The sequence below is a fragment of the Lethenteron reissneri genome, chromosome 14, assembly GCF_015708825.2.
Source record: "Lethenteron reissneri isolate LAM-NWPU_2019-01 chromosome 14, ASM1570882v1, whole genome shotgun sequence".
Taxonomy (NCBI): domain Eukaryota; kingdom Metazoa; phylum Chordata; class Hyperoartia; order Petromyzontiformes; family Petromyzontidae; genus Lethenteron; species Lethenteron reissneri.
Genome location: NC_083792.1, coordinates 9904875 through 9918892, shown reverse-complemented (window position 1 = coordinate 9918892; position 14018 = coordinate 9904875). Strand labels below are relative to the sequence as shown.

At 46.0% G+C, this 14018-nt stretch overlaps 1 protein-coding gene across 1 annotated transcript in view; it reads left to right on the top strand.

Annotated features, from left to right (window-relative positions):
- Window positions 1-14018, top strand: part of LOC133342373 (neurexin-1-like) — a 392466-nt gene that overhangs the window by 37433 nt on the left and 341015 nt on the right. Inside the window, 1 exon segment of the mRNA XM_061551493.1 lies at window positions 1161-1190. Coding sequence (XP_061407477.1) covers window positions 1161-1190 — 30 coding nt within the window.

Genomic DNA, 14018 nt, shown 5'->3' with positions numbered 1-14018 from the left:
TTGTTTTATTCTTATTAGCATCGTTGCAAATTGTGCCCCGATCCAGCTCCGTCTAAAAGCTATGTTGATGTTTCTGCATTCACCCATGCTTAATGACCTCCTTTAATGTCAATGTCAGGTGTCCTCCTGCATTTTATCGAGATTGCGACAGCCTGGTTGATATCGAGCGAACACCGCTGTGCTGAGTGATTAATTGAGAGAACGTTTCTTGATAAATTACACTGTTGTTTCAATAATATGGCCAGGCATGGGTGCAAGACACGCCCATACCGATTGAAATTTTGGTGGAAAATAGAGGAGGCAATGTGTGCGTCTCTAATAAATCTTTCTCTTTATACACGTGAGCCATCGCTGTTGTTTTGGAAGCCGAGTAAAAACCGAGGAGCACATGGATAACTATAGCAAATTACACTGCAGCCATTAAATATTTCACTTTTGAGCTAACATCATTAAGCATGCTTTCCGTACGAAAATCATCCTTGCCATAATTTACCTAACACATGGTAATAAATCTGGCCACGGAAGATCAGAATTATTCAAATGTCGGAAGCAAATCATTTGCCTGCCCTGTAATGTTTTCATTGTGATCTCCTCCAGAATGATTTTGACAAGTGCCCCCAAAACACCTGTGATGGGCCACGTGATAAATGCTAATGAAAGAGACACGCATTGCTTGAGCGGCAAACAGAATGCCGCAAAATGTCGAGCTGTTAAACATTCAGGTCCAGTAGCGTGCGAGCGGTGTCAGAATGAATGAGCACAAATAAGTGGAACTGAATTTGCCTCCTGATTATGGCCTTGAGCAATGGAATTTCAATGTGGCAGGTTGGGCCCCTTATGTCCACGCTTAATGTGAAGATAGTCTCTTACCTGCTCGGCACATTTACCATATTGTTGATGCAATAATAATACTAAAATTATAATGGTCATTCATCCAAGAAGAACTGAACTTTGAAATATAAAGCAAAGTTCCTCGAGGGATGTTTGGCCAATAGCTTTACAATCCATTGAGGAATAGCCAGAATCCACCAAAATTACGATCTACTGCCTGTCACAATACACTACAGAAGTTATTGTGATGATGTTCTTGACGATTGTGGTGCTATGACCCTGTTTTTGTTCTCTCTGCCAACTTCTCTTCTGCACTCACCAACGCACAGGCCTCGCACATCTGATGTTGTCCGATCAAGGTAACCCCTCTTAATTATTTAAGCAACAGTTTTACATTGGTGAAGATGTCCATCAAGACTGTGCAGTGATTCTTTGCAATAATTGCGATGGGTCCACACGTGATACCGAGCCAACACGTGATACGGTAGTTCAAGGTGCCCACTGGGCTCAGTGGAAGTTTTCTTACCGAAGGGAACGAGCGCACTGAGATTAGATTCAGGGATGCCTGAAGATGAGCTGACTGTGGCCTAGAAATGATTGCATTAGCCAGGAAACGCTGAGGAAATTGCTCACCATCACCCACGCAGTCTGGCATAGCTAAGTGGCTCTGTATAGAGGCTGTAATGCATCGAAAGGCCCTGCTGTAGATAATGGAATGCTTGGAAGCCAACAGCCAACAGGTGTGCAGCTTTAATAAAAGGCAACACTGTGCACTCAAGAGTTGTGGCTCATCCTCTGAATAGCAACGGACACGAAACTTAACAACCCCCACGTGCCACCCACTGTCCCTGGCTGAAGCCTGCACCAGTCCCTCTGTCTCTTTGCTCACCTCCAGAGATCCCAATTCTTCGCAGGAGACGGTGGAGGCTAAAAAAATGTGCGACAGCTCGCAGAAAGCGCGAAAATTCACGCCGCCGAGTTTGAGAGTTGATTATTCGAGTTGAGCGCCGAGGCACGGGTGGGTGGGATGGGTGGGCTGGGGGTGTTAACTCCGGCGTAAACCTGCGGGGTTGTCAAAGTTTGGCTGGGTGCCAAGTGCCGTCCTCACGAGCGGGCCCTGTGCTCCGAGTAACGCGCCGTGCGCTAACAGCGAACGGGCTCCCGGCGGAGGGTGGTTCCCTTTTGCCCGCTTGCGCGTGCAACACGGTTGCCTTTCTCTATGAGATCTCTTTTACCAGTGGCAAAATATAGTAGTAGGTTTTTACCGTTTTAAACTGGTACAAAACTGACACATTTATTCAAGGTATCATGTTTGCAATAATCACAACACAAGTAGTCATAAAAGCAAACAAAAAGAAGCAACTCTGATAATGATAATAATATGCACAATCAACTTCAAGGACAGTGCATATTATTATCATTATCATAGTTGATTCTTTTTGTTTGCTTTTTTGACTACTTGTGTTGTGGTTATTGCAAACATGATGCCTTGAATAAAGGTGTCAGTTTTGTACCAGTTTAAAAGGGTAAAAACCTACTACTATAGGTTACCTTTCTGTGCGACCAACATTCAAGTCTTGACTTAAGGCTTTCGTGACTGCAGGAATTGATATTTTCTTAGAACCTATTTACGTGACTTTACTTAAATACCCAAAAAAATAACATCCACGTGTTATTTGTTTACTTACTCACTCACTCTCCACACATTGCAGTCCAAAAAATCACGTTTTCCCCACCGGCTCCTACCACCGTCCTCCCACTGAGTGCATGGCCAGACGTGTGGTCGCAAAAAATAAAATTCCACACCACCACCACCGGTGAGAAGAGAGCAAAAAATAAATAAATACTGGACAGTCGTACTGGGTTTTCTGATGATGATCCACATGCACTTATTACACTCGATCACATTTTTCATTTATTTTGCATTTAGAGGATGTGTAATACTCGGGCTTTAATAATTAATCACTCGCGATTTTTGGGGCGTGTTTCACCGCGCGGTGCTTCGGGGTTTTGCGGGCAGCAGGATGCCAACGACGAGGTAGCGGTAGATGGGCCGCGTCGACGCGCCTGTGCACGGCCCCAAATACGCAGAGCGCCGGCGAAAATATTAAACAGCACTGAAAAATTTACGGCGGGCTATTGGTTTCATAACTAATTGATGATGGCTAAAAGTAGGAGGGACGGGGGGGGTGGGTTAAGCAAGCGTGCACTCGAAATGGTTCACGTTTGCAGGAGCATCTGGTACAGCGTACGCAGGTAATTCACCGTCAAATTGCAGCGCCGGGAAATCGTGGAAACACTACCTTTAGAGTGGGGCCGGAGGGAAAAAAATAACAACAACGTACAGTATATACACGATCTGGAGATATATATGTAAGAAAATACAGCAGCGCAAAATATCCCATTACAATGTTAACCGACGCTGAATAAGAAAAGGGATGCATCCCCCTACAGCTCTGCTCCCGTGTGTCCTTGCAGCCAAACCCCCCCTCCCAACAAATAAGGATGTTTTTTTCATTTTTTTTCTTTCCCGTTCTGTGTGCAAAGCACGCGGCTGGCCTGGTAGTGCACCTCTTGTCCCTGCCGCCGCCCCGTCTCGGACGGAGCGGTGGCACGATTTAGACGGTGCATCACGTGCCTTTCCACACCAACGGTCCCGCGTGTTGATTGCGATTACCGTGTCATGAATGTTTGATGGAGCATAGATCCCTAGCCCTATTGACACAAAGAGGGGGGGGGGCGCGGCTGGGGGCGGGTCAGCCGGGGGAAGCTGGGACTATAAATAATTCACGCCGTTATGAGCGAAAAACAAATAACACGAAACCAATTTGTTTCCAGGAATCGGGGGAATTAATAGCAATGGCGATTACGATTTAATTCATCCAAATTGGACGGTAATAGTGCGTTAAAGTGAAATACAATGGCTTCGCAGCGCTTTGTATGCATGTCTGTATATCACTCATTAACTTATTTTTTCTTCCAAATATTTACTCATCACATCCTAAATAACGCTCGCCATGCATCATCCTTCCTCTCGTCGTTGCAAAATTCAGTGCGGCAAAACATCACGAACACACGCTAGAAAATAAAAGCCACTTTAGCGCATGAATTATGAAGATGGTTGAAAATTGCTTGTGTTATTATAGTTTAGATATTTTAACATTAAGCCGGAGTGGTTTCCACTCTGGTATATCTTTGGTAAAGTAATTTAATTAATTTGAACGGGCATTCAAATACAAATTTGCCACTTAAATATTTACACTTCTGGCAGAGCCACTTTCTTTCTGTCTCCTATGTCCCCTGTTTGCTTTTCATGAATGTCCTTAAATAAAAGATATGCCAATAAACACAGTAGGGAAAAAATATCTGCCGGATTTTTTTTGACATCGGGCCAAATGATGCCAGTGACAAATTCTTCTGAACAAGACGAAATTGACAACACCAGGGGGACCTCCGGTGCTCTCAGACCGGAAAGTCGTGACGCTTTTTTTTTTATTCAAAACTATAAAATGACATGAGGACAAAAAAAGGTGTTAATTCTCGTCGGAACTTCACAAGGAAAAAAAACAAACCCCGAGTAAGTGGGTTGACTCCCAGAGGCCATCAGGAATTATTTTGCATCCGACAGGGCCAATACTGAACCCAAGTGGCAAACGATTGTCGGAAATTATTGATAGCAGGTGAAGGATAAAAACAGAAGCCCGAGTTCTGATCTGAATTCCCCAACGAGTAGAACCCACACCTCTGCATCAGGATTTGTTGTCACGGTTGAAGCATCGAGCTGGTTATTAACGGGAGATGCAAAACTAGGAACAAATGCAATCGTTCTTATTTCACAGAGACACAAAGCCTCGATGTGTATCTGTGAAAATATAACACATACGAGAGTTATTATTTCACAGCTACGCATCTCGGCTTTTTGTTTTGAGTTGTCAAGCATAAGTTTGAATCTTTGCTAATAAATAACAAAATATTTAAAGTCACCTAAGAGTGCAGAAATCCCACAGAATGCTTCTGTTTTTGTGACATCAGAAATGTTTGACCTAGATTGTGCTCTGGTGTCATGAGACAAAGTTTACATTTGGATCTCTCGCAGGGCCATGCAAACGTTTCTGTTCGAGAATAACCCACAGAATTGGATATTTGAGATCCCTTCAAGTGACTTCTGGTCCACATATTCGCACTTTACCACCCACCCTGCCAAATGAGGGTAATGTTTGTCACATTACTGTCAAAATTATGAAAATGTTTTAATTCTCAGAGCTGGAAATGATCCAGATTAAGTGTAGAACAATATTTAGTGCAAATTTTGGTTTGGTGTGCATTCATTGTTAAAATCGGGTAGAGACCATCACCTTGCTACACTTGAGAACCCGGTTTAAATCACAGGCAGGTGGCTATATACTCTTAGTTCTTTCGGTAAAGTCACGTAGGTATTTAAAATAATTAAAAATAAAATAAAAATCACGACGTTTCGGAGGCAACACAAGTCTCCGTCATCGGGTGGGACCATCACAGCCAGATTTGCTGCATCAAGTGAGGCAGGGATTCAAGATGCAAGCTCTTAAATACAAGATTAAGGGGGGAGGAGAGGGGGGGGGCTTATCAGAATGTGGTAGCCAATGAATGGAACGTATCGGGAGGGGGGGGCAGGTGGCTGCCAGCATTCAAACCAGAGACCTCAGAAGCGCCAGCCCAGTGCTCTGACCTCTGTGCCACCTGAACCAGCTCAGCTCACAGATTTCAAAGTATTTATTTCGTCAAACTTGAGTCGAACAATCTGCCACACACAAAAAAAAAACCTAAATCTGTGAAATAAGAGCTATTATTTTTGGGAGTAAACTGTTCATTTAATAACACAGAAGCAGGATGTTCAGGGATCATGCATGATTGTTGATGTTTAAGGCCATGAACTGATTAGAATAAGTGTTCACTGAATCAAGTAATCAACGGACCCTTTGCAATAATTTGTTAAGCCATTTTCTAACCACGGTGTTTAATCAGAGGTGCACAGCGGATGCATTTCACGTGCTAATTTCTGTTTTATTTGTACAAACACGCACGTGGAGTTTTAAAACACGTCTTTGTCATTTCGTTTCTTCTCTCCCATTTTTGTTGAAACATGCTCGCTATGGATTGTTGTCATCCTTCATTTACCATAGGCAGAAAAGGTATAGTGGCACATCTTTCTTCTTACTCCTTTATGTGTGCGTCGCCCATGCCATCGTCTGCGTGCGCCTTTTTTGTTTGTTTGTTTGTTGAGTTGTGCAACACCGACGTGAAAACGAGAGCTTACCCTTGAGCTCTCGGACGTGGCCTACGTGAGACGTTGGTGGACCCCACAGATGGGCAGTGATCAACGGGCAAGTGAGTGGCTCGCGATCGGAAGATTGTAAGTTCAAATTCTGTTTGGGGGCGGGGGCGGGGGCGGGAGGACTCGGGTGGTCGTCTCTCCTGGGTCAATGAAATGAGTATTACTTTGTGATGAAGTCAGCGGTGGTTTTCATATGGTTAGACTCCCCCCCCCCCCCCCCCCACTATAGGAATGAGGAATTTCCACCACTGGCTCAGGACTGTAAATGGAAGGTGAGCAACACCTGGATGCTCACTTCGGCATAAAATTGGCCCAAAAAAATTCCACATCACGTTTGAACGTAAAAAAAATTAAAGGAAAGAAACATTACAGGAGCAGCTGTTTAGGTGTATGTGGCAGCCATCAGGTTGGTGGTGTGTCTGTCCTCGGGGCTTCTGATCTATTTTTGAAGACCAAATCCATGCTGTTTAAAAGCAAGACCATCTGTCTGCTGCACCACACTCCCCATGTTAACACTTTCTTTTTGGGACAATAAAGGAACCTCGACCCCGGTAGCAACCATGTGCCCCACATGGTGCATACAATATCCTTAAAGTGCAATTAATTATCTAAAAATGGCACGCAAGAGCATTCATTAACGTTACTTCCAACTTTTTTTTTTACAAGGGACAAGCCAGTTACACCAAAGCGATATTGACGATGGCGTAACAGCTATGGTCCAAGATTCTAATAAGTACACATAGTTTGCAAGCGCACAAAAATAATGTGCATTGATGAAGTCATCTGTCAATCCACTGCTGGATGAGGCCTCCTCTTGCGATGTCGGTCATGGGGGGTTGTTTGGCAAATCCTCCGCAGCGGTGAGTACGGGCGTGCCACCGGTTCATACATCACTCAGCTCATGTTACCCGTGGCCAGAAATAAAATTGAGACCGCCGGGTTTGTGTTTAGTTTTGTTGTCCTTCACCCCACACTTCCGATTAGCACGGTTGGCTACGTACGGTGGTGTGAAATAAGTTCAACGTACGTATTGCACTACGGCTGCACCCAGATATGTGCTCACACACTGGTAAACAGGATGCCACCGTGGTGTACTGGTTAGGCTACTGGCCTAACAATTACAATTCAGAGGTCGCCGGTATGTCTCGATCTCCCAGAGCGGCAGTTGAGAGAATGGTGCAAGTTTTTTTTATCTCCCCCCCCCCCCCAAACTAACGCCTCTGTCCATCCAGCAGTATAAATGTAGGTGCCACAGTTAGCCGGTCGGCAGGTCGCGTGCGTATGTATGCATGTTGAACTTCTTTCGCACCGTACGTAGCCAACTGTGCTAACAGGAGCGTGGTGGGGTAGAGTGTGAGAGCGGCCACCTCCCCTCCAAAACATCTGGCCCGTGCAGAAGAGTAGGCCAAATACCATTCTAAGGGGCACCTAATGAACGCTCTTGTATTCGGTGAGCTTGCGAATGTGTGCTACAATATTGCCATAGAAACGTGACCCCCCCACCCCCATAGGCATCACCATTCACACCACAAGATCCTCGGTTGCGCATCCTGGTTTGAAAAATTATTACCCTACATGCATAAATCATCTGATCAGCTGGCAGGTAATCATTACATGTACACTGTGTGTGTGTTTGAGCGCGCGTGTGTGTGGTGACATCCCTGAAGCTAAAAATAAAGAGGTTGAAAATAATCCGAGCCTCTGAGCTCAGAATTACGCCCATGGGTCTAATTGATGATAATTTGTTAAAATAGTTAAGAAAGCAGTGCATATTGCAGTGCTTTGATCAATTTGAACAACCGCGATGCTGCCCCCAGTGAGTCACCGTGTGCCGTTTGCCACCCTTACGAGTGGAGTTCAGAGATTGACCATTACCTGGCAGCTGATACAACAATGGTACCTCATAGTTGAGAAATGTGGACAGATCGGCCTCCCAGTAGTTGTTTGTATAATCTTGGGCACAACGTATTCCAAAACAAAACTTTGTTTTTGTTCGATCATCATCATCATCATCACACCGTCACGATCCATGGGCAGATGGCCCGTAGGTGTCCACTGCACGTTTCGTCACGTGTTTCCACTTTCCTCTCCGTCTTGTGACAATCTGCTCAAGTGAGTGCCACATCTGTCTGGCACCAATCTCTTGTGATGTCGTCGTCAAGCCATTCTCTGTCAGGTCCTTCCTCTCTCTCTCCGGTTCCTTTCATGAATGTGTTTTTTTATTGTATTCGATAGAATCGCCAATATACTGCATATATAATCACCTTGGCTCGGAGTCAAAGCCTTCACTTCATTGCACCCTGCAGTCTACACATGTATTCTATGTATATGCAGTACACCAAAAAAGCCATCCTCCATATACATTGTTGGGGCAAGTACTGTTTGCGAGTACCTATGAAGTCCAACATGGCACATGAGGCAGTGGGCTGGCTTCATTTGTCTCCCCAGTGCTAATGTGTACACACCACATCAGGTACACATTTAAGGCTGAGTTGACGTAGGCGAGGCCAATGACCGGCTCGGATATTCTCCGCTGATGTTTGCCGTAGCCGAGAATCAATCCTGGGTCTCCGAATTTGTGTCGCATTGCACTAACCACTGTGCCACCTCTTTCCAAACAAAGACAAAGATCCCCCCTATAGCTTTCAACAGATTGTTGGGGCAAGTGCTGTTTGCGAGCACCCTTAAAGGCTGGCACGGCACGTGAGGGGTGGGTGGCGAGCACCATGTCTGTCCGCCTTTGTCTCCACAGTGTCGTTGTTTACACACCAAACGAGGTATTCATTTAAGGCTGAGTCGACCGCGGGGAGGACCAGGCCCTGTTCAGACATTTGTCACCAATGTTGGCCATGAGCGGGTATCTAGCTCGGTTCGCCAGGTCCGTAGCGGAGTGCGCTAACAACGGCGCCACCGCTCACAAAAGGCACGCGCACGCACAAAGATCCCCTGTGTAGCCTGAACAGACTGTCGGGGCAAGTGCTGTTAGTGAGCACCTATGAAGGCCGGTACGGCACACGAGGCGGTGGGTGGCCAGCACCACGCCCGACCGCCTTTGTCTCCCCAGTGGCGATGTTTACACACCGCACCAGGTACTCATTTGAGGCTGAGTCAGCCTAGGGGAGGCCCAGGACCGGTTCAGATAATCGTCACTGGGTGTTGGCCGTGAGCGGAAATCGAACCCGGATGGCCGGGTTCGTAGCGCAGCGCAGCGCTAACCGCTACACTATCTCTCCCCACGCGCACGCACGCACGCACACAATGACACGTGCGTGCGTGAGTGCATGTGCTCGAGTAAGTGAGGTAAATCTTTGTACTTGACCTCGAGATGCTCCAACTGCAAGGTGACACGAGGAAGGCTCTGTCAGCTTTGACAGCCTGGCCTGCCCTGCTGGGAGTTCACCACAACCCTGAGCCACTCTGGATGAAGTTGTCCCTAAGATGAGGGATTTTGCAAATCGGGATGGCTCTCAAATGGCGTAATCCTGTGGATTTACCTGCTTTAATCGCGAGCTAAGCTCTGTGGCTTAAAAACCTGCAATGCAATCTTCTCATAATAGCTTGGATGCTTGCTCCTGGCAACAATAACAAAAGTAAAATATCAAGAATATATATTATTCATGAAAATAAAATAAGAGTAAATGGGAACTCTCAGATATTGGCAAAGTCATTGCTTTACTTTTATTTTTTGGAGGAAGTAGGCAATAATGGCTCCTGTTTTGTACTTCATTCCATATTAATCAAAAGCAAATTTAACCACAGTCTTTAGGGATGTAATCTTTAATATTAAACATCATCCAGACGGACACTCATTACAGTGGGTTCTGTTGTCGGTGCTTGTAATCATGTCGGCTCAGGCCCAATTCTGATTGCTTGGGAAATATCTCTGGGCAAATTCTCATTTCATTTCAGTCACCGGTTTCTGTGTGTGTATATATGCAGTGTAGTGGATTCATATTCTGCATACGTTTCTGCAGTGCACATTGAATTCTGTCTCTCTATGTGTGTTGCATGCGTGTATACATATAATTGCCAATGACCAAATCACCCAGAATTTGCTCTCTTCTGTCATACCTCAAGCTAAGCAGGCTTGAGCCCACATAGTACGTGGACGGGTGACCTCCACGCACAACACAGGCATAGTGGGTGTTGTAGGTAGCCCTTATCCAGCAGTGGATTGGCAAATTGGCCGTGCACATATGTATAGCAATGCAGGCAGTGCAGCGTCCAATTATCAGAGGGTCACAAGGTCAAATTCTGGTCGAAGGTGGCCTCGGCCCATTATCATACGGGGCTCCCCAAAATGGCTACCACTTTGTGTTGGAAGCTATCATGTCTCGTCGCTGCCACAGGAATGCAGAATTTCCACGAAGGACTCAGTGCTGTCAACATGAGATGAGCACCACTCCACGTGCCGTTGAGTGGGAGGCACCTCGTGACGTTTTTGAGGATGTGGATATTATCAATGTGTGCTGTGAGCACGCGATGTTATCTCGTCCCTCTATATAATGATAATAATAGCAGTAGTAAAAAGTTATAGCCATTTGTAAATGCACGGGTGGATCAAGGCCTCTCCATGCAGTGTTGGTCACGCTGGCTGTTTAGCCGTACGTCACCACACGAGCCCGTGCGTGTTGGTGAAAGGATGATGCGCAGGAACAGCTAAGATACTCACCACTGATGTTAGCCGTGACCCAGGATTTGAACTCGGATCGCCGGGTTTGTGGCGCAATAACCACTGCACCACCACTCCACTTCCATTATATACACGTATATCCATATACAAATGCAATTTTTTACCAGCCACTGCTGGCCTTATCGACACCACGGTACTTTACCTGAAATAGAAATATACATACATATGTGACAAAGACAAAGATATCTCCGTGTAGCCTGAACAGACTGTTGGGGCAAGTGCTGGTTAGCGAGCATCTGTGAAGGCCGGCACAGCACACGAGAGAGACCACGCCCAGCCGCCTTTCTCTCCCCAGTAGCGATGTTTACACGCCGCACCAGGTGCTGATTTGAGGCTGAGTCGACCTAGGGGAGGCCCATGACCGGTTCAGATAATCCTCACTGGTGTTGGCCGTGAGCGGGAACTAAACTCGGGTCGCCGGATTCGTAGTGCAGCGTGCTGACCGCTACACTACCGCTCCCCATAAATGCATATATGTACATACATACATACGCTATTTATTTTCCATTTGCTTTGCCAAGTGGAGTTTTGGCTGCTGTAAGGCAAAAAACTGCACTTCAATTCCCACTGCTCGGTGAGTGACACGAGGAACTGGGGACCTTCTGTCAGATGCTAACAATCTGTTTGTTCGGATTCTCCCCGGTGATTGTTGTTGTTGTTGTTCAAGGTGGGATCTTTTTGACGCATCCATTTGCCCCCTCTCTCGATTGAAACGCACACACGGCTGTGGGCAGCGATGGGATCGTGTCGGCTGCACGAGTTCAATGAACGAAAGGGCCACGGCTTTCAGAAAAGGTTTCCCCACGCCACTTTATCCGGCGATCTTTTCCCACACCAAGTTGCCACTGATAAGCCATACGGTACACGAAGGTTTAAAAGCCTACGATCAAATCACCCGGATTTTTGCCCGATCTGTATGTTTGTACGTTGAGCAACTTCTCTTGCACCGTACGCAGCCAACCGTGCTAATCCGAAGGCGCGATCTCAAAAGGTCTAGGAAGCTAAGTAGATTTTAGCCTGGATAGAGCTTGCATCGTTGACCAACATGCATGCCAGGTTGTCACACAGGCAAGCCGCGAGGGCTATGGCAGCTGGTGGCAAACGGAGGGCAGCAGTAAAATGCCCTGTGTTGTGCTGCAATTCTTCCCTCCCAAGCCGACGCTCCGCTAGCTTCACCAACCCGCGTTGGCCAGCACGGTGGAAGTAGGGCTAAACAACCCACCCATTAAATCTTGACTTGCAGCTTTCGTGACTGCAGGAATTCATATTGTTTGGGTCTTTCGGTAAAGTCACGTAGATAGGTTCAAAGAAAATAAGAAAAAACTGCGACGTTTCGATCGCAACGCAAGTGGTCGTCATCAGGAGGGGAAAAAAATGAAACATGAAGTCGTAATTTTTAAAAATACTTTTTGTTATTTTCTTTGAACTCTATCTACGTGACTTTACCGAAAGACCCAAAGAATATAATCCCCAGTACTAATCTGGTGTGGGGGCACCGCTCATCCAGCAGTGGATTTACAAAAGGTGACATCATAATGAAGAATCATTGTGGAATGTCATAGGTTATATATAAATAACAATTAAATCGCCTACGTCCTCTCGATCACTATTATCCAGCAGCATGTGCGTATGTTTCGACCTCATGGGCCTTATCAGCAGTCACGCCTCTTGAACACTTTACTGTTACGTTCACCTCTCACGGTTAGCATCGTACACCGTGCATTCAGGAGTGGCACCGAAGCCAAAAAATGTACACGAACAAAATTCGGTGGTAGACCTATCCGTGAATTCACACCCTGAGCCTAAACATTTATTGCAATACTCTTGACCGTCTGCCTTTATCTGCCAAGTTCCTCTTTGCCTCTGTGCGTCTGTGTGATAGTTTCTGTTCTGCATCCAGACTTGGAATGAAGGGAAGTTTCCATCCCGTGCTCTTTATTTTGAACGCCCTACGGGTTCACCGCGCTCTCTATTTTCGCCTCTCTCGACGTTCGCGTGCCCACGACGTGGGTTTAAATGGGCCGGAGCAACGCAACACTGACAGCGGTGCAGGCAACACATTGGAAAGCGAGCTTAATGAGAGACCCAGGGCAAGGAGGGCTTTTCACTCTTTTTCTTTCTTTCTTTCCTTCCCCGAGCACATGTAGTGGTCCTAATTTCAGAGTGGTGCTTCACTGTCGCGGCGTTAAATTATACACCAAATGTTGTTGCCATTAAGGAGACCGCAGATTGCCGATCCAAAATTACCCCGTGAAGCAAAAGAGGACGAGGCAGAGGGCGGCTGGGGGGTTGGGGACGAGAACCGTTGGTGTCAACAGCCGCTAAACGAATCGGAGCGCTGTTACGTGGCAGCCGGTTTGAAATCCTGGACTTACACGGAGGGGAGAATCTTCCACGCCGTTCGTTACGTGTCAATATTGTCTGCCCTCCGTTGTGCTCAAGCTTTTGTTGCCTACGGGGAGGGATGGTGCGTTGGATACCCACAGAATACGTGCGCACACATTCCGTTATTATTGTCTTACTGGACATTTTAAGGGGATGCTGGTAATTGTTAACAATTATATCCTAAGTGCCCATTAAGCAAAGGTCGAGTGAGAAACGCGATGGATTTTTGTTTGTTTGTTTGTGCTGGTTTCCTTTAGTTTTTTTGTCATCAAAAGACGCCACTCCTCTGAAAGACACACACACACAGATATATAAAAACGCACATCGCTGTTTGGAGAGGACCAGTTAATGTGATCAAATGCGATGCTCAAACCCGGCGGATTGCATTGTGTTTCAAAATAATGAGGGTGACCGTACATAATAGCTGCTGCCAAACATGATGAATAGCAGAGGTTTGCGTGAGACCTCGTGTTAGAATTATTTATGTTTGTACACGTTATGCATAAACACACACATTTTTTTAATTATTCACCTCCGTGTGAAATACCGTGCCGTGCGCGCTGAGCGCATGTTATACTAATTATAATATTTTTAAGAGACACCTCTAAGATAATGTTAGAAGATTTACGTGCTTCGGTTTGTGAGCAAGTGTGGCCATGCATCCGAAACACAAAGGCATATAATACCTGTTCTTGGTTCTTTCGGTAAAGTCACGTAGAAGGGAAATAATAAAAATAAAACATAATAAAATAATTCTCACGACGTTTCGGCCTCAACGCAAGCAGCCGTCCTCAG